Source organism: Paramisgurnus dabryanus, chromosome 4 (genome assembly GCF_030506205.2).
Source record: "Paramisgurnus dabryanus chromosome 4, PD_genome_1.1, whole genome shotgun sequence".
In the NCBI taxonomy this organism is placed as follows: domain Eukaryota; kingdom Metazoa; phylum Chordata; class Actinopteri; order Cypriniformes; family Cobitidae; genus Paramisgurnus; species Paramisgurnus dabryanus.
In genome coordinates this window covers 35075265-35097657 of record NC_133340.1, presented here as the reverse complement: position 1 = coordinate 35097657, position 22393 = coordinate 35075265, and the positions used below count along the sequence as shown (strand labels likewise).

The following is a 22393-nucleotide window of genomic DNA, read 5'->3' as shown; positions in this document are numbered from 1 at the left end:
GCTAAGATATATGTGATTTTTGCTACGAAAATGCGGGGATTATAAAATCATGCAAGCCCTTAATATTTTGCGTACAGAAATCTGCAATTTATTGTGCGAAAGTGCAGCGTATTTGAAAAAATGCATCCCCTCCATAAATACGTGGACTTTGGATGATTCGCTAAACCCAAGGGTTTTTCCCTCCTAGGACTTATTTTTCCTCGGATAAAAGCCCGGGGGGTTTTTTGTCCTAGGGGGTTTTTCACCCCGGGGAGGCAGCCTTTTTGGGCTTTACTTAGCTTCCTCTTCTAGACGTTACTTTAGTAATAGGTTCACTTATAATATTGAGTCATAGCCGCAGCAAATTTAACTGCCTATGCTATCATGTATTTTGTTGTGCTATCTGTCGTTTTTCTGTGCTTTTCACTGCTTCTATTTATGTAAAGCTGCTTTGAAACAATTGACTTTTGTGAAAAGCGCTATATAAATAAAATTGAATTGAATTGAATTGAATTGAATTATGTGTTGAATCATGCGATTGCATAATCGCGTTTTTCTGGAGGGACTGGTAAAAGGATAATTCACTAAAAAAAATAAATTCTGGGATTATTTACTTACCATCACATTGTTCCAAAACATTTGAACATTTTGAAAAATGTAAATAACCACGCAGATCTGGGGCACCATTTACTTCCATAGTACTATTTTTCCTTCTATGAAAGTCAATGGTGCCCCACAACCGCTTGGTTATTTCAAGTTATTTTACTTTGTATTCAGCAGAACAAAGAAATGTATACATATTAGGGGTGTCACGATTCTTCAAAACCTCGATTTGATTACATTTTCGATTATAATGTCACGATTCCATTCTCAATTTTTTATTTTGTTTAAATATAATAAAAATGCTATGCCGTTATTATTATTTATTATTATTATTATTATAGTTTCATACTAACATGCACATTGCGTACTTTTCCTCGCATGGGGGTTTGTGGGCTTCACTTTACGCGAGAGAGCTTGTAGATGCTTGCACGCACATGGATTTAATGCGTGCTACTTGGATTCCTCCTAGCAGCTGAAACGTGCACGTGCTCTCGCATCTGTCCGAAGTTTAAACATAAACTAAAGTAGTAATCCTAACATATTTGTTCAGTTTTATGCGTTTCAAGCGAGCTGAGGTAAACTATCCCTTTTGTTTAAAAAATAACCCGCTGAATCTTGGCGCCTCTCTCACTCTCGTGCACGTGTCTGTCCGAAGGCAGACCACTAGGTAGTAATCCTGTTTATGATATGCATTTCAAGGAGTTGTAGCAATACATCCCTCGTGTTTAAAATATAAATCGCGTTCCGCTGGACCGATGCTTTTAAAGGCACCTCTGAGAGTTTTTTCCCCCCGCCGACCGGACGTGACATGGGCGCGCGGCAGCATCGACGATCCCATTTTTTTATTTGAAGTTCGAGGTTGTGACTTGATTTCGACCGATTTCGATTTAAAATCGAAATCGTGACACCCTTAGTACACATATATTTAGAACAACTTAAGGGTGAGTAAATGATGACAACAATTTTTTTTGGTGAACTATTGACAGGGTTTAGATCATGGGTTTCAACATTGTTCCTGCAGGGGAACCTGTCCTGCATATTGTTGGATATTGGGTTGGCATATTGGGTTGGAAGTGAAATTTGCAGGACAGGTGCCCTCCAGGAGACGCATGGTTTAGATCAGTGGTCTCCAACATGGTGCCACACGGACTCTGTGAGTTGCCTGCCAAAGCACATTCTATTAATAGCCCGACTTTTTATATGTATTTATTACATATTTTTTTATATTAGCTTGGCTTCTTTTATGTATGTTACCATTTTAAATGTCAACGGTTGCCCGCACGCGGTTTGAGTCTGTGAGTTGCCTGCTAAAGCACATTCTACTGTATTAATAGCCTGAATTTTTATATGTATTTATTGCATATCTTTTATATTAGCTTGGCCTCTTTTATGTATGTTAACATTTTAAACAATGATAAAAGATATCAACAAGTTAAATAACATAAAGTCAACAAGTAAAACAAAAAGTTTTGAGTAGACTATATATATAAAAAATGTAGACATCCAGATTGTTTTATCCATTGTAGTAGCCCTTGCTTACAAAAAGTTGGAGACCACAACAAAGAAAGAACATTTAAAAAGCTCTGTATCTATAAATGCAACATCTTTATCACTTTTTAACAGCACTTGCAGACTCCAAACAAATTAGGTTTACATTTGAAGCAGCTGAGGTGTAATTTTCTCTCCTTTAATCTTAGTATTTATTCAATATCTGTTTTGTCATTGACTACATTTACATGCCCACCAATAATGTGATTATCTCCAATATAATTCAGAGGAAGGACTTAATTGCATGATTCCAGCCAACCCTTTCACTCCTGTTTACATACAATGCAATTATTTGTTTTATTCGCTATGAATTGTTATTCACACACCCCAATGCACAGCACAAATGATTAACTCACATTCAGTAGGTGTGTGGACGCTGTTTTAATTAAGGATGCAACAACTCATCAAATAATCGATAAAAAATATATATAAAAAGCGTTCAATGAACATCATTATCTTTTAGTTTGGTTTGTAATGTCACTTGCCCATCGTCCCATTGCAACAGCGTGAGCTGTGTGGTTATACAGTCATGCGCACCTGCTCCCAACAAAAATAAAAGTCACTTATATTAAATGAAGAAATTCAACTGTATTAAAAACATTGCTCTTTTACCTCTGCCATCGTCTCTTGTCATCATGTAAATAACGTTTTTTTGTGTTGCGTGCCTAATAAACAAGCAGTATGGTGCAGCTTTTGTGATGGGCGATGGGCAATTGATGTCACAGAACAAAATAAATGATAATGACGTTCGTTGAACGCTATTTTCATTATCAAATATTATCAATTATTTGATTAGTTGTTGCCCTAGTTTTAATAAATTTATGTCAAATGCATTCCTATGGATGTATTTTGTTATTTGGCGGCGTAATAAACGCCTCTTAGCAGTTTTTTGCATTATTTTCGCTGCCTCTGGATGAAGCAAAATATTGAAGAAAAAATTCAGGAAAAACTTCCTAAGTTTAGTACGAATTAGCGTTTAAAGTGCGCGACCAAAGCAAAGAAAAAGAAAAGATGTGATTAAAGTATTTACATGCACGTTTATTGCGATTCAAATTATGATTATTTTTTTATGCTTGCTGCGATTATTGCTTGCTGCAATGATATGTTTCAAACAGAGATGGCGATAGAGAGGCAAAAGTTACTTATTGCAGCCTGAACAAAGTAAATTTTTCTCTTAATTTTACTCTCAGAAGAATGTATTGGCTCAAAAATATTATTAAATATGATTGCTTTGATAGAATTTGCATATCTAAAGTACTGTGCAAAAGTCTTAGGCCACCAGCACCAGACTTGTTGTTTTTGAAGTTTAACTCTTTCACCGCCAGCGTTTTAAAAAAAAGTTGCCAGCCAGTGCCAGCGTTTTTCATGATTTTCACCAAAGTTTAATGCCTTCCAGAAAATGTTCTTCTTTAAATATATAAACATACAATATACCAAATGAAAGAACAGACCCTCTGCTTTCAAATAAAAAAAACTACCTTTAGTGGTTCTTTTGTAATCAGCTTTTGAATATGGGTAGGTTTCTGCAAAAACACCACATTTTGAGCAAAAAGCAGAGATAATTCCATTTTTGTGACGGACTTTTCATAGAGATTCCATTCAGAGCGATCTTTAAAACACGGACCTGCAGCCGCTTGCCATAGGGCAGTACTTCTGGGTTTAAAAAGTTGCACCCACCTGGTGGATAATAGCGGTATTGCGAAAAAGACGGAAAATCTCGTCATTGGCAGGGAAGCGTTTTCTCTTGATTGACGAGATATCTCGTCAATGGCGGCGAAAGAGTTAATGTCCATCCATATTTATTTTTCAATCTATTTTATTAAGATACTACCAAGCCCCTAAGGTGACATTGGAGTAAAAAAAACCTAAAGTTTAGTTTCATGTGCAGATTTTTTTAAAGTTTAGTTTTGCGTGAATCTATTGCGTGTGCACGTGAAACTATCGCATGCGCATGTGAAACTATCACGCGTAGTATCGCGTGCGCACGTGACACTACCGTGCTTAGTATCGCGTGCACGTGTGAAACTATCGCGTGCGCGCGTGAAACTATTGCCTGAAATTTATAACATTTATTTTATGTTTGCTCCATGTCCCCTTAGGGGCTCCATAAGATACAAACCGTAAATACAGGAAATATGTAAAAAAAAAAAAATCTTTTTCAGGAAATGTCTTCGTTAGGCACCGTCAGTGTTTAGTGTGACCACTCTTGGCAAAAACACATCTTGGGCGTTTTTGAGCAGAATGAAGTAAAGAGACAACTTTCTTTAAAATTATAAATTAGGATTTAATTTTATTTAGGTTTAAGAGATCCTGCAGTTTCTGCTATTGCTCAAGTGGAAGAGGAGTTTACTCTAAATACTTGACACCAGGGCATGAAATTAACACCCGACCACGCGCCAAATGCGGGTGGATTTTGCAATTGGCGGGTAACACTGTCAATCTACCAGCCACATTGGCGGGTAGCCAATGCGAATCAGTGATGCGCGGGTCATTGTATAAACAACCCACTCCCGACAGACATTTTCAACTAACCCAACTCGACCGACTGACCGCGTCCTGAATATCATTAAAATATTTTTGGATGACTCGTAACCGGCACCCGCTCATTTCTTATCAACCTGCGCATATCACCGATGCAAATTGAGTGATTCATTGAGAGGATGCGACTGCTGTTTCGCAACGTTCATGCGATTGGAAAGAAGATGAGGCACTACACGTTTGGATGTGCGAGTAAGTATTAAATTGTTGGTGAGATGGGATGAGAATGCAATGCTGACATATACTGCTGTACATTCACAGTTGCACAGATGTGTAGTGCTGCTGTGACGGATCAGAACTTTTGATGTGTAAACTTTAGAGAGAGTTGCGCTTACTATGCCTTATACTGTAGTACATTAACATACATTTTGCGAATATAGTAATGAAAAACAACGTATGTGCGGCGTTTATGTGCGCAGTTTGTGCCCCCTCTGTCTCTGTGTGCGTGCGCGGGTTTAAGGGGACTCAATAGGGCACATCAGAGAGACGCATTCCTAAAAGCATGCGTACATAAAATCGTTCTGCTCTTGACAGGGCACATATAAACAAAATGATCTCAACAGTATTCATTTTCTAATAAAACATTTCTTTATGTCTTAAGTGTATGAATAGAGTGTCAAAAACCAGTCTGTGCTGGTCTTAAAGAGACAGTAACCTCAATTAACCTACTTAAGTCTGTGTCATTAATGTTAATCAAACAACCTAAGACAAAGAGAAATTCACTTTTGTAGCTCTGAAAAAAGTATATTTAATTCATACAATAAAGACAGTGTTATAATTTACTATTCGGGCAAAAAAAACAACTGGCTGGTAAAAACTCTCTGTGGCAGGTGGATTTCTAAATCCACCTGCCACAGTGGCTGGTGATCAAAAAAGTTAACTTCAGGCCCTGCTTGACACATCAGTATACATGTAGGGATGGCGAAAACGAAAAATTTTCTTGACCGGCCACCGAGCCTCATTAGCCGGTTGAAACCGGTTAACCGATAGGCCTATTAGTTTAAAATATGCTATGCTATTTAAAATAACAGCCATTTCTAGGTATGTGACAAAATGACGTAATACGCACGAGCGTTCCCACGGCTGTGTTCCCAGCAGGTATTCAGCGCCAGACACGTTGGTGACTTAGGAAATCTGTCATATCTTTGCTTTGTGAATACCTCTAAAGCCCATATACTAGTGACATAAATTACTTCCTCACGTTGATTCTCACGTTCGAATTTCCAAGACAGCTGTCGTAAGAAGAAAGAAAGCGAAGCAAAATTTCTCTCGTGTTTGACATTGAAATCCTCTATGAAGGCGAGTATTTTTTTGTTTCAAACCAAATACTTTTGATAGAATATACATTTAACTTGAATTAGGTGAAGTTTGGGATTGATTGATTGTAACATTCGCATGTGCTTTTTTAAGATCCGCAAGTGACGTTGTTGTCAAAAGCAGAATCTGCGATTCAATCATACTGGCTTCCAAAACTTCTCCGTTTTCATCAATCCATGCAGTATGTTTCAAAGTAATCATACAGAACGAAGGATTAGACTCTCTAGATTACATTATTGGCATAATTTTGTGAAACATATAAATAAATACATGCATGCAACATGCATGCATTTATTGATTTATGAATGATAAATAACATAATCATCAATTAATGTATTAATAATATCTGACCATTTAAATTGCTCGCCAGCATTATTAGTCAATTAAGAAATATTAAAGAAACAATTAAATGTTTCTTTAATATATAAAAATACAGCAATTTTATTTGAGAGGGCTTTGATTTCATATGGAAAGATATGCGTGGATTGATGCTCTAGGTTTCATTAATTAGTGGTTAATCAAAAATAATAACATTTTTATATATCTTTTAAAAAGATGTCATCTTAATCTTGTTGGGCTTTTAATTACCTACAATGTGGTGTTTGAATTATGCAAATAGACCAAGAAATGAGGAAGTAATGATATTTTAAAGTGTTTGGTCAAGCGGAAGAGGTCACAGTTTTTCATAGTTTTATCGTTTTAATTGGGTACAAAAATGCCCCCTAATTTTCGAGATAAAAAATTCCATAACTTTCTTAATAATTATCCGATTTTAATAATTTTAAAACCATGTTAAAGTTCTTTTTATTATCTATCATATGTTTATAATTATATATGAATTTTCTAGTATTTATATTTTTTTGTCACCATTTCGAGCCGCGCCTGCAATTTCGCAACTTGCATCTCTCTGCCTCCGGCTCACACACACACACACACAGACCTCACAACACTTTTTAAATCCCCTACAGCGCGAAACATAAGTCCCGCAAACGCGGCGCCGTGCTTAGTTTCGAAATAGTTTAGGTACTAGGTGATCGCGCTGAACTTGAGAAAATAAAGGCGTTTGTGAAGCCCATTTGAAAATTGCCGCGGCTCATTTAAGAAAATGACAGCTCAGAAGAGACTGCGCTTTAGTTTGGGGTAGTAATAATAAAGACATAGGATGATCATCATCACCTTTTCTGTTACCACTGAAATATAGATGTAATGTATTTCCAAATCTAAACCCATCTTATGCGGAATGTTGCCTAATAGACTGCAACACGATTAAAACCAATGGATTAAACGGGCACCTTCAGAATGTGTAAAAGACGCACCGGCCAAAGCAGGTCTCGCACTGTGTTTGTTCTAGAACAAATGCAGCAAAGATATTTAATGCTTGTATGAGGCATATAGGCCTACACTTAGTTTTATTTATCTATGATGAGGTGCGTTCTAATTAACAATGCAATGCAAGTGAACGCGCCGTGCCGGCGCCTTCATGCACGGACCGGTAATTATATACTCTGCTATATTTCAGGGTTTCCGCGGGGTTGTAAAAGGTAGTAAAAGGTAGTAAATTAAATTATGCCAAATTAAGGCCAGTAAAAAGTAGTAAAAAGTAGTAAGCGTCATCTGACGAGGTAGTAAATTTTCGATTGCCTTTTGTAATGTTATGATGCCTGGAAATTAGTTCAAATCACCTGCATATCTGGGCAAATAATCAAAGATCTTTCGTCTCTGGGATTTGATCAAAGCCTGGAGTGGAGCCAAATCACGTTCCTCTCTCCGCTGTAAGCGTTCTGTAATCACTACGGACCGGATCCACTCCGGGTTTTCTGACTGTATCACGTTAAGCTGAGGTAAAACTTTATTTCAGCTAGCATGGTCAAACTTAAAAGCAGGAAGGCTCCGATGTTTTGAAGATCGATAAAGGTGTAAAAGACGATTGACTTGGCTTAGCGAAATGATGAAGATTGCAAGCCTTTCAGTTCGTGGGCTAAGAAAACCAAACAGGTAATTGCGTGTCTTTGCACAGTATGACTAACGTAAGGGGTCCTGTATTTTGGGGGTAAATGATTTCTCAAGTTACTGATCATCCGCGGCACGCTTTTTAATGCTATGCTGATATAGCCAGTGGCTGGTACAACGGGTTTGTTTAACTCGTCGGTAAACTTCATGCGGCGCCACAACAACCAAAGGGCAGATGACATCCAAATCCCTTGAGAGCGATTGACGAGGAATCATAAGAGGAGACTGCTTCCGAAATGCTCTCGCGGGACTTTGATGTCATCCACCTGTCGGTTCTTGCAGTTGCATTTGCGTGTGGTCAGAAAAACGTAACATTTGTACATATATTTAAGCACAGCAGTTTAAAAACAAGTGATTTTAAGCCATTCAAACACAAACAACAGTGCGTCCGCTGTTTCTGTGTCAGAGGAGCACGCTAGCCGCGCATTCGTTTCTCATTGAGCATGTGTTGTACGTATTTTTGCCGCTTTATTGGCCTTAAATAACACATATGCCTCAAAATTCCCGTCTTTGCAAATATCCTCATATAAACACGACCATTTAGGTCTTAGGAGAAAGTAAACAGCAGAAACATTGCGCATAAACTAGCACATCAGCGCTGCCTCTATTGTAACATAATAATTTGTTGATAAAGGTACAATCATTCAATTTACAACTGTCACTATGGTTATAGGCATCATGTGCGATTTCTACACGAGTTTGACTCGAGTTACTCGTTCAGGGTTTATATTCATACATAACGTTACTGTATTAGAGCTGTGACTGTAAGCTGTTGTGTGAACAGAACAGACCCTGAATTATTCGTTTATGTGTACTGAATAATATCATATGAAAAAGTTGTATTTGTTTACATTAATAAATGCATTATATAACATAAACAAACAATGAAAAATATAGAGTATATAAGCATTAATTAATTCTTGTTTATGTCATTACAGTAATTGACCGTGGTTCATGGTGCATTCACTAATGTTAACAGTTTCAACTTTGATTAAAAAATTATTAGTAAATTCTAAAATAAATACATTAACAATTAATAAATAATTAATAAAAGATTTATTAAAGGTGGTGATATTCATGTTTTCTTTTTATACAGTATAGTGAGTTATTTAGCTGTTTCGCCTTAATCTGAAATGCCCTGCAAACTACAGCTACCTATATGCCACATGAGACTTCAATATGGAATTTATGGCAAAAAAATCTCCCCTTAAAATGCTATTGGTCTCGCCTACATTAAGTGTTAGGAAAAGGAATATGACTTGGCCTGAAAAATATTTCAGTCAGAAGAATTTTTTTCACTTTAATTCTTTTTTGTATGTTATATATGTCAAAATCTGTGTAAATAATAGAAAGGTCACTGATTAACACTTGCAATTCAGTGTCGTGAGGGTTTTAAAAAATATTCTGAAGGTAGTAAAAAAGGTAGTAAAAAGTAGTAAATTTAACTTAAGCATTTCTGTATAAACCCTGTATTTGCTTTTTATTTATTAAATACATGCATTTGGTTGATGAATCATTTATTAAAATTAAGATACAATTTATACAAAACAAAATTCACTTTAAAGAAATGCTTTCTACAAAGCAAAACTTAATAAAGTGGTAAAAATCATGGCTGAGGATTTACAGAAACAAAACTTACTCTGCACTTTACTGTTAGCCTAAAATACATAAATGTTAATAATTTGGAACACAACCAGGAGAGACTTTAATTTTAATTATTTTATTGCTGTATTTTATTTACTATTCGAATAAAGGAATTTATCAAAAAATAGCCTGTAGCATTTACTTTTCGCAAACCTTGTGAGCATGCAAAACCAAACGCAGTGACCTTGCGCCAAATGTTTTTTTATTGGTTTATAAAGTACAAACAGACCAGTTATGAAAAACTGAGTGTGAGGGATTTGTTCACTTCACACAAAATGATCTTGGAAAGAAAGAGATGACTAACTGTAGTAGAGTTTAGTCCACTGTCTATAATAGCCTAATTTACAGATCCCTTTTTTTAACCGACAACCGACAACTTTGATCGGTCAAACGGTCATCGGTTAACATCCCTATGTTATACAGTTTTTAATACTACATACACATTTCCTGTATTTTCTGGATGTATTATTTTAAACAGACTGAGAAATAATTATGATCACTATAACATTGCAAAAACACAAATTTAATTCTGGCATGGCGGCCTAAGACCTTTGCACAGTATTGTACATATTGCATATAAATATCTGCTACCTTTAAAAAAGGTGTTTTTTATGTGATCCTTAAAATTAAGTTTACCAGTCACATTCCATGGGAAACCATGCGGCAAGAAAAGACATGAAGTTGTTATTCACTGACAATGTGCATACTGAATCAGGAACAATTTGAGAGCAACAACAGTGAATAGTGAGTGCATCGGCCTTATCCTCACACAAAGCTGTGTTGTTTTGATAGAAAAACTGGTTTTAGGCTAAGTTCAAAGAGCCAGCCAACAACTGACGGTAAAAATTATGAGATAGAAATTGAAAACACATGCAATTTAAATAATAGCAATAATAATTCAACAGCTGAATTAAGATAACAGGAGACCTCAATACGCTCTTAACTCTAATGTTACAGCAACCAAATTTAGTCGAAGGAAACTCATCAGGCGCTTGAAGGAGAGGCAATGCTTTACATGCTAATGTGTTTCCAGTGGCATTCAGGTTAATCTCATACAGTAGTGGACGTGCTCTTATTTACCACGTTTTAGACGTTATAACGTTACAGTTTCTCGCTTTTAATGACATTAGATGCTACTGGGGTTACAATACATTAGTTGAATTATGCAGTAAAACCCATGATCGATTTCCTAAGTGATGAGATTGAAATATTTTTATAATAATTTGTGTACCAAGGAAAGGACAATTTACATTTACGTCATCTGTTCGTTCAACATTATATTGTTGTTTTTGAGTTTAATTAGGGTTTTTATGATTAGAAAATGACTTTTAGTTTGCTCGATACAAAGAATGCACATAACGAATTCAACTTGGTAACTCAAAAGCATAACATTTCCATCTGCTTTTTGTCAAAAATTCCTTTTGTAGTCAAAAAACCCTTTAGAAGCTGCAAGGGAGCTTTTTTAGATACAGCACCAAGAACCCCTAGCAGCCATGAAGACCCCTTTTTGCTTGCAAAAGCTTTTTTGAGTGCTAATGCTTTTACCTGCCTACCCATCGGCATCCACAGGACCCTAGAAGCAGAGTTTTAAAAGTGCACAGAGAAAGAAAGTTGCAAATCTACAAAGCAACTGTCCATGTATTCAAAGATGCAGGCCTATACAGACTAATATTCATTACTGGTGCTTGTTGATAGATAAAAAACAATCAAAAATAAAATCATGCGCACTATAAGTTGACTTTTAAAAATAAAGGCGCTTATACTGTATGGTTTTTCACAGCGATGCCACAGAAGATCCATTTTTGGTTCCTCAACCAGAGGAAGAACAATTTTATTTATATCTTTTATAATCTAAAGAACTTTTTTCACTACAAATAACCTTTTTAAAACACAAAGGTTCTTTATGGATCCATTTAGCCATAAATGCAGCATGAAGCACCATTTTAAGAGTGTACATTATTGTTGAGACCTGAGCCCTATATAGATATGGCTCTATATCAGCTTGGTTATGATTGCCTCTGGCACTCGGACTACGGGCATATCATACTCCTACTTGAGCGATATTGCTTTAATATCCTATATCTTACCTGTATAATGTCTAACCGTATGTATTTTGTATGGAAGCCAAGAAATGCAATGTATTATAATAATTTTGCTTGCTTGTTTTCTCATGATTTTATGATAATAAAAGTGTGATTAAAGCGTATGTGTACTCGATAGAATGTGTTGTTTTGTTTAGAGACTGCAAAAGCACATTTAGCAAAATTAGCCCAGATGTACAAATTAAATTTTACTTGGATTAGAAATTTGTGTGAAATATATCTGTCAGTAATGGGCAATTTGATACTTATGAATTTAGGGACCGTCTCTAAAGTTACAAATTAATAAACACGTTTCTACTTTTAACAGCATTTAAATGGAATGTCACAAAACCAACTGTACAGCGTTCATGTGGTTGTCAGTTACAATGCTTAGTTTTTCCACTTTTGATATTTATTTAAGAGCACCTATTGTCCAGTTCACGTTTTTTTAAATTCCTTTGGTGTGTAAGTGTGTATTAGGACATGATAACAATATGCAAAGGGTACAAACCCCAAAGTAAACATTGACGTGAGTTATCGTCTCCAACGTAAATCTCTTTTCTTGGATGACAACAAACACACAAATTGTATGCAACAGGATTCACAACCTGTAAGTTAACTACTGTTATCAACCAAATCTTTCAAACATGGTAAAGAGCGTCACACTTCCGGCTGATGGCTGATGAGATATTCTGGCCAATCACAACGTACAGATTAGCTGGCCAATCAGGGACACATAGCTTTTCAAATCGGTGTGTTTCAGGAAGAGAGTGAAATCTCAAGCTACAAAAATGTACTGTATGTGGAAAATAATGTGTTTTTTTACCATAAACCACGTGAACACATTGTATTATACCAAATACACAAAATAACCTTGTTTTTTAGCAATGAAATAGGTGCTCTTTAAAATAAATTGTTAAATGCTATTGAAACGTGAACATTATAACTTTAGCAATGGTCCCTACATTTACAAATATCAACTTTATTTATTTATTAAACATACATTAACTCTTTCACCTCCAGCGTTTTTAAAAAAAGTTGCCAGCCAGCGCCAGCGTTTTTTCATGATTTTCACAAAAGTTTAATGTCTTCCAGAAAATGTTCTTCTTTAAATATATAAACATACAATATACCAAATGAAAGAACAGACCCTCTGCTTTCAAAAAAAAAAAAAAAAACGTTTCATCCTACCTTCAGTAGTTCTTTTGTAATCAGCTTTTGAATATGGGTAGGTTTTTGCAAAAACACCATATTTTGAGCAAAAAGCAGAGATAATTCCATTTTTGTGACGGACTTTTCATAGAGATCCCATTCAGAGCGATCTTTAAAACAGACACGGACATGCAGCCGCTTGCCATAGGGCAATACTTCTGGGTTTAAAAAGTTGCCTAGTGGATAATAGCGGTATTGCGGAAAGACGGAAAAACTCGTCATTGGTTGGGAAGCGTTTTCTCTTAATTGACGAGATATCTCGTCAATGGTGGGGAAAGAGTTAAATATTATGGAGAGGAAATTGCATCATGAGATTTGGATTATGTCAGGATAATGAAAAAAACAACTGTTGTTTTCTCAAGATCATGAGAAAATTGTCTCTGCTTTTGTAATTTTGCTCTAAAGAATACTGAATTACACTAATTTATTGCCTTTGTTAGAAATGATGTTGTATGAATATATAATACATCCTGTATAATGTCTTGTATAATGTCTTACAGTATCTATTTATAAAAAAAATTACACATTAATGTCTGTTTTACATTTGATGTTGTTAGAATGATGAATTATAATTTTTGTGTTTACTGTCTGTGTCTCTTTCTGTCTTTAGAGAACTTCCTCATTCACCGCGTAATCTGCAGGTTGCACTGAATGAGACGGACAGCAGAACGGTTCTCCTGTCGTGGGTTCGACCCTTTGATGGGAACAGCCCTCTTTTGCATTACATCATTGAACTCTCTGAGAACAGTAAGTGTGTGTGTGTGTTGGGGTTTCATTATAGTTTTTTGATGATAAATGTAAGTTTTTGTATGATTTACTTCGTAAGGATTCATACGAATAAGCCAACTTAAAGGGGCACTCCACTTTTTTTGAAAATATGCAAATTTTCCAGCAGCCGAAAAAAGTCCCCTTAGTTTCTTTAAGTAGCTGGGGACTATTTTCAGGCACCACGTTATATCATTGCGCCTCCTGCAGCCATGTTACGGCAGCAAAGTCATTGATTATTACGCCAGAATGAGAATATAGTTCATAGCCATATCTGCCTAGAAAATCACAACTTTTAATTTTCTGTCGGTCTCAGTACACGATGGAATTACAGAAGAGTCAAGTTTTAAATAAGAAAAATATCAAAACCCTTTGGTTATTTTTTAGCACGATGCTAACGGTCTAATCAGATTCAATGGATTATGCTAAGCTAAGCTAAAAGTGCAAGTGCGAGACCCAGAGATCAGCTGAATGGATTACAAAAAAATTTAAATAAAATGTTTCACTCTAGGGGAGCTGGAAAATGAGCATATTTGATAAAAAAAAATTGATTTTCCCTTTAAAATACATTCAATTTCAATGTAAAATACATACAATTTGTCATGAGATCAGGCAGGTGTATCTTTTACATGAATGTTGACATATGGTTATTAAACTAAATGTACCATAGCTGCAGCTTTTAATTAAGCTGTTATGCGTTTTTTCCCACTGTATTCTTTCCTGAGCTCTTAAACAGACAGAGAGGCTTAAAGGACAAACCTGAATAGAAACGGTTGATTGTAATAGGGGCTAGTGGGAGGTTTGTTTTTCACTGTATTGAGCCGGGAAGGTGGAAGATTAATGCCGAAACAGATAGTGATGAGAAATGCAGAGAGAGAGATTGATTTGCGTATTGTCAACGGAGAGACAGTGAAAAATGTGGTGGAACGGCTCTTTTTTCCTTCTCACACACACACATAGACACTATGGATTGCTTCGACTAGTAGTTTTTTCCTGTCACTAGTTGCGTCTTTGACAACTAACGTTGGCTCACATCACAAATATGTAAATATGCTGTTTGTAGACAAAAGAAATGTGACGGTCTTACATTCAGAAGTCAGCTAGTCTCAGCTCAACGGAATGGAAAAGGATGTAGGGGCTTTGAGATGTGTTTTTTAAAGTTGACTGCTTATTTTGTAATCTCGAGGCGCTCGTGATGCTGAAAATACACCAAAGATGTCTGATAGAAGATGCAAGAATTTTAAGCGTGAACGTTTTTTTTGGACAGATTAATAAATTTTTTGGAAATGGATTGGTGTGGACTGTAAGCTGGTGATATGGAAATAAAATAAACCAGCCTGATCTCACAAGAAAATCATACATATTTTAAATGTTGGATAATTCATATGAATGCTAATTCTAATTCAAAATGAAGCCCCACCCCTTACCCCGCCCCTAACCTCAAAGTCACAGGGGCAAAAGCAAATCATACAAAAATGTACGAATTTGGTTGTACAAATGAATACGCATTAGCCACCTTGTAAAATACAAATGAATTGACATGAGATACAGTACATCAGTATAATGTTTTCAGTTATTTTTATATAAAGGAGTTCCTATTGTTACATCAGTGGCGGTAGGTGACTTCTTTTTTCGAGGGCACTCGATGCGAAGTTCGTCACAACATGTATGCATCCCGTCATGTGTGTGGTTCGTAATTTCAAAATATGTGTTCGGCGTGTCGAGTGAACCTATGCGCATCACGTGTCTTGTCAAAAAAAGTGCCTGCTGCAGACGCATCTAAAGTATTTATGATAAAAGAGACGCTCGCGTTTGCCAGATACTCGCATAATCTTATGCGTAATCAGAGTTTACTGTTAAGGGAGTGTCTTGCGTGTATTTTGTGAACGTGAGCGTTTCTTTTATCATAAACGGTTTTGACGCGTGTGCAGAAGGCACTTATTTTGACAAAACACGTGATGCACATGGTTTATATGACGCAACAAACGCATATTTTGAAAACGCAAGCAACACACATGACACTCCGAACACTTATTTTGAATTAGCGCCAATCAGATGAGCAGTCACGAGCCGCCACTGTGTTACAAATACCTGTAGTTCCCTTTCAATACGGTTCACTTCGCATTGCGTCAGTTAGCTGACGCTATGGGGGAAACTCCTGTTTACTCCGTGACTGAAGCCTATTGGTTAACGTCTGTACAAAGTACAGACCAATGACGTTTGAACCCGCGCGCGGGAGGAACGCGTCCTTATATAAGCGCGGTTCAATCGTCAGGAGCTCATTATTTTCTCCTTCAGCGCGAACCTCTCGCTGCTCCGAAGAAAAAGAAGAAGCCTTACCTCGCCGTTGACAAAAGCCCTGCAGCGGAGTCCAGGCCTAGCGTCTTCCCCTGCCGTTTTCCGGCTGAGAACCGAAGATAGCAGAGTCCAGGTCTAGCGTCTTCCCCTGCCGCTTTCCGGCCGAGAACCGAAGATAGCCTTCGCTTGCCGTGGTTTGAGCCCTGTGCAGCGGACACACGCCTGACGAGGTCTCCCCTGCGGCCGCCCGGTAAGATCAATATTTTTAATATAAAGGCTATAAGCTAAAAGAGCAGGCGCTGTTGTAATAGCGTCCAGCACAGCGGCTCTGTGAGCCTCTCTGCTATGAATTTCCTCCGAGCGCGTTACCGGTCTGGCACCTCCCACGCCGGGACCGCGCTTATGCTTTGGTTGTCTTATCCATGTTTCGTGCTCCCCCTGCTGTTCCTCTCTCGCCGGGATGAACACACGGCGAGCCATGAGACTAGATGGATGCATAGACAAGCACACACGGACTAACCCCCCCTGTGTTCTGTCACACCGCAACCGTTCATGCTTACAGAGTCCCTTCGCTCCTCTTACATTCAGTGGCGAGATCTCTGGCACATATATGAATCCCCCGAGTGCATCGGGTGATACCGTCACGATGCATGGCTGTTCTGTCTGTGTTGCTGCTCCCCTCTGCCGTTCCTCTCTTGTTGAGATGAACAAGCGGGGAACCGTAGACCTGGATAGATGCATACGACAAGCAAACACGGGCGGTCTGCCCCTGTCTCTGTCATAGCACAGCCACTCGTGCTCCACGCTCGCGGAGTCCCTCGCTCCTTTCCCCACAGTGGTGAGGTCTCTTAACGGCTTAGCTAGCACGCGGTATTACGGCTCGCTGCCTCTAAATGCAGCTGTCCAGTGTTCAACGATTACAGAGCTTCATGCCCCTCCCCTCCTGGAGCGGCGCGATCTCATTCGTCTGCTCGATAGGGCCGATTCGCCGCTATTGGAGCACCAAGAACACTCATTATAGAGAGCTTCATGCCCCTCCCCTCCTGGAGCGGCACGATCTCATTCGTCTGCTCGATAAGGCGGACACGCCTCTATTGGAGCGCTAAAACACTTATTATAGAGCTTTACTGGCCTGAGCCGATCTCACTTCAGATAGCTCATTTTTCGTCTGCCTGGTAATTTCTCTCTGGTTTAGACGGAATCAGAGGCAGAACGAATTTGTTTATAATATACTGAGGCCCGAATACCTCCCTTTATTCAGTCCCGTCCTATATCAGTGCGCTGAATATTGGTACATTCTTATATATATATACCCGGTTTTTCTGCCCTTTAATAAACGGCAAAACCGCGGGCCTCGCGGCAGACTTCCTCTCTGCGATGGGTTCAGTCTGACATTAAACTACCTAGACATACTACCCTGCTCCGTGAGCCGTTCGGTCACCGTCACTACTGAGGCTTGTGCACCTGAACGGCTGAGCTCTGGTCTCCGCAGCATAGCTGCATCAGCAGAGAACGAAACTGTCTGGGAAAAAGGGGTTATGTCGCGCCTCGGCTGGACTGCCCTGAAATGTTTTCTGTGTGCTGTTTATCCAAACATACTGTGTAATACTGTCGGCTATGCGACCTCCCTATAGTGGCGAACGGTATTTAATTCCTCTGAAAAGAGTAATTTCCGTGCTTACTATACTGTGTATTGACATCCACGGTTGTACGGTGTCTCTAAACACTTTATCGCCTTACTGACAAGCAATCAGTAATACGCACACACGGCCCGCTGTCCATAATTCTATCGACGCTAGCCGAAAAAACCCCGGTTTGGCCATATACTGTGTATTGACACCCCACGACTGTACGGTGTCTCTAACACCTTTCTGCCAAATTCGCTCGCAGCCCACCTCAGTTTCTCCGCTACGATGCTGATGGCGCAAACGAGCACGGTCTTACGGCTGTTATTCTCTCTCTTCCTAGAGGAAGGACAGCCTCAGACTTTTGCATGGCTCCAAGCGTTTGAATCGCGCCCTCTCCGGACGGCCACTCAAAGGCTTACAGCCAAGCGGTTTATGACGTTTTTCGGCCATATAGCTGATTTATATTAGCGGATCCGAAGACGCTCACACCTCCGCTCCAATACTCGGAGATATTAAGGGTAATATCAACCTCAAGTGAGCTTGCTACCCGCCACAATAAGTTTCAAAGCTTAAAGCGCGCGCACAGTCAGACGCGCGCGGCATCTCGTTTAAGACGGGCACACGTACCCCTCTAACGAGCCTCAGAAAGCTGAATATCGTGGCATTCTGTTCATAAGTCCACTTCAGTTTGACTAAGCAAAGGTCCCGCCCCGAGCTGACGGCCGGGAAGCTTGCTTAAGTTACACACTGCTGCATGAAGTGCTGTCATTACAAGCTAGCCCAGCATTTGCTGTGGATTGAACACGCTTTACGACGGCAATCAGCCTTCGGCGCGTGGAACGCCGTTTGTCTCATATAAATCACCTTGTACTGTGAATACGGTACATTAAGAGGATGATTTAGCACTGCAGCACGCTCGACCGTGTTATTGTGATAATGCGGTCGGGCAATCTACGGTGGTTTCATTATTTACCGAACCAGACTGAGATCTCGCCCCCTGAACAAGCTGACGAGTCATCTCCTTTATAAACTCATTGCATCGCTTTATAAGCTATGTTCAATCAGAGTGATACGCATCTCATGCTTAAACTACCAATATTAACCCATTACGATGGGCGTGCGGAGATGGCATCCGTGGGACACGACCTACATTACGTGCCTTATGACACATTGACACAAGCTGCTAGGACCCCTTTCACGAGGCGTCCTTATGCAAAGTCTGATCCATTCTGTCTAGTGACATTTGAAAGTCAATACCCCCCGCGAATCGTGGGTGGAACACTTTTCTCCTCACTACAGAGGCACGGCGGCTCTCTCCCCTACCTATATCTATGTGGCCGTGATAACAGCGAACCACGCTTTTACGACCGACCATTCATTTAATTCACAAGCCTGTCATCTCTCAGATGCGGACGGCGGCGGTAACAGCGAACCATGCTTTTACGGCTGGCCATTCACTTTATTCATAAGCCTGTCATTTCTCAGATGCGGACGGTGCCCGAGGCACAGCGCTCTGGAACTGTCCAAGGTCCTGGATGACACATACGTCTGACGTACATCAGACGATCAGCTGTTCATCTGCGTCACAGATCACTCACTAGAGCACCTGTCAATACAGGCTATTTATGGATCGTTGACGTTATCACCTCCCGTGACAATTATGCTCACTTGTCTTAGAGCATGGGCATGGTCTTAGAGGTTTCTCATTTGACAATTGTGACACGGCCGGCTGGTCCCCGCCGTCCACGTTGTCAGTTTACAGCTTCGACATCCCTGCTTCGCACTACTGAGGTTTGTTGCATTAAAGGTGCGCCCATTAGCTCACCTGTATGCACGATATGGTTTTTAATTATATGCGTCCACCGTGCGCTTAGAGAAGCTCACATGTACACGCTATAACATTTTGGTATACAATAAGATGCGCTTGGGAAAGCTCACCTGTATACACAGCTGTGTTATGATTTGTGACACATACATTGTTGTTCATCTGTGTACGTTCACGGTGCGTTGGGTGCCCACCGTTACGTTCATCAATCATATTTGTACACATTCACGGCGCGTTCTGTGCACTGATTTATCTATACGCATTCACGGTGCACTGAAGAGTTCACCCGTGTGCGCACAATTTATTATCAGAACACATGACGGCGCGCTCGAGAATCTTGCCGGCCTGTGCATTATAACACTCTGATTCATCTATATGCATTCACGATGTATTCAAGTGTTCACCTGTGCCCGTGCAATTTATAGTCAATACACATTTACGGCGCGCTTGGAAAGCTCACCGATCTGTGCACTATAATACTACCTAGCCTATATGCATCCCGATGCGCTCGAGGGTGCACCTGGGTTCACACTATTGTGGTATCTGTATAATCCCACGCTACGAACCGTTCTGCCGCATATTATAGTCAGATCGGCCGTTCGTGAGCTTCGCAGATCACTCACCACGTATGTCTGTTGCTAACAGTGGTTATTTAGATGGATCGTTGAAACCATCGCACTGGCTCACGCCCCTCTATGAGCTATGTCCTATATAGAGCCCACTCTCTGCGAGTTTGGCTTCTTCATGAACTTGGTCTACAGGGGTATCTATATCTATATTTGATATCTGCTACGCGGCCGGCTGGTCTTCGCCGTCTACGTTGTCAGATTGTACAGCTTAGACGTCCCTGCCCTACGAGCGCAGGTTCTCTCGGCTCAATCATGCACGCTCATGCGTTTTATGTGTACACCACGGTGCGCTCAGCGAGCTCACCAACGTGACTCTGAATTTACTTATCTCGCACAGCCGCGGCGCGCTCGGTACCTCGCCGTCTTGTGCTATGTTATGTGCCCCCGGTGCGTTTAAAACCCCACCGTGTGCGCGTCAACAATTTATATGGTGCTTACTCATTTGCTTTTAAGCTGTGAATATGCCGGGTATAGGGCCACACGCAGTGTCTCTCCGGTAAGGCACTTCAGTACGTTGTGTATGCACGGCGTGATGGGATTACGTTCCCCCATAGCGTCAGCTAACTGACGCAATGCGAAGTGAACCGTATTGAAAGGGAACGCTTAGGTTACTCACGTAACCCCGGTTCCCTGAAATAACGGGAACGAAGCATTGCGTCTCTTGCCGTGCTACAAACGTCTACGCAGCGAGTGTTATTCGGCTGCGCGCTTCAGTCGAATATAATGAGCTCCTGACGATTGAACCGCGCTTCAACGTAATAGGGGCAAGATGGCGAGAGCAAGCGGGACAGGTGCGTCAGGAGCTCTCCTGGCACTTTTAGTTTTTGGAGTTATCTTAAATCTAACGGATTCGGGTGAGTCTGTAAACTCAAAGCGAGTTACCCAAGATATAACCGTTTTCAGAAAAACAACGCCAATAAAGCATTTCGGTTACGGAAAGCATATTTTAATGCAAGCGTTTGTAAACACTGCGGCCGGCCGGGACCAATACAAGCGAGGTCATGTGGTCCGGGGCAAACGCCAGGATGACAGTGGGATTATTATCATACTTTACCTGTTGCTGTCCGGAGATGTGCACCCGTGCCCAGGTCCAGCTTCCCGTGGTGCCAGCTGCAAGAACGCAGGGAGTATAATCCCTGCTTCTCGGGGGCTAGGGCTTATCCGACATCGACCGGGAGGTGGATCTATCGGTGGCGGGCAGCTGAGACCTCAGTTAAAGAGGGCTGAGACGTCGGGCTTGGTGAGCGCCGAAAGCCTGGGTTGGCCGTCTGTTGGCACGTGTACTGTCAACAATGGAGCTATCACCGTTAAGGAGCAAACATCTATTTCCTTGCCCTACGTTTCTGATCCTAATGATGTTACGGTAACTGGTCATTGCGCTCAAGGTAAGCGTGAAAATCTGCACGGCTCAGCTCACAATGCATTTAAAAGCATCATAAATCCTGCCCGGATAAAACATCGCAAACTGAACTTTTTTAAAATTGTCAATCATTCTCGACTTATCTGGGATCAACAACTTAAACCTAGGGGTCTTTTTGGAGGGCATATGAACATTCGTAGCCTCACCCCAAAGTCTGAACAAATACATCATCTTCTCACTAACTCTAATTTAGACTTTTTAGGCCTGTCAGAATCGTGGTTACATAACAACTCTCCGTTGGGCGCATTACATGTACCCGGGTATAATATCTTTAGACGGGACAGATCTGAGGGAAGAGGGGGAGGGGTTATGATTTATATAAAAGACCACATTAACTGTCATCAAATATGTTGGCCTTTTGATCATGATTTGGAGTGTATTGGGTTGAATATTGTGCTCTCATCTGAAATGTCCTTTGTGCTCATTGTTGTATACCGCCCTCCCTCCAATAATAATGATTTTTATATTACTTTTAAAAAGCTACTTCAAGCGTGTGATTTTAAAACGGAGGTAATATTACTTGGAGATCTAAATTGTAATTGGCTAAATAAGACTAATAGGAAACCCCTTAAGCAGATCACAGACAGTCTAGATTTTACCCAATTGTTGGAAGGTCCAACTAGAATAACCACATCATCGCAAACACAGATAGATTTAATATTCAGTAATAAGCCCGAGCGAATTGTAAAAACGTTTAATTTTATTACTGGACTGTCTGACCATAATCTGACATTACTGTCAAGAAAACTTACAAAAAAGCGTTTTCATCATTCTAATAAATCTGTGGAGCAACTTAGGATCCCAAAGAATGAAATGGATAATTTTCAAAGGGCAGTACAGCAGACTAAATGGTCAGATATTCTTACCGGGATCAATATAGACGAAGTCAGCAAGAT

The 22393-nt window shown here is 39.9% G+C and overlaps 1 protein-coding gene across 3 annotated transcripts in view; it reads left to right on the top strand.

The window, feature by feature from the left end:
* The window catches only part of sdk1b (sidekick cell adhesion molecule 1b), a 328241-nt gene that overhangs the window by 192505 nt on the left and 113343 nt on the right, over positions 1 to 22393 (top strand). For all 3 annotated transcript variants that reach the window (XM_065254359.2, XM_065254358.2, XM_065254357.2), the window contains one exon: positions 13543 to 13679. In XM_065254359.2, coding sequence (XP_065110431.1) covers positions 13543 to 13679 — 137 coding nt within the window. The remainder of the gene's footprint in view (positions 1 to 13542; positions 13680 to 22393) is intronic.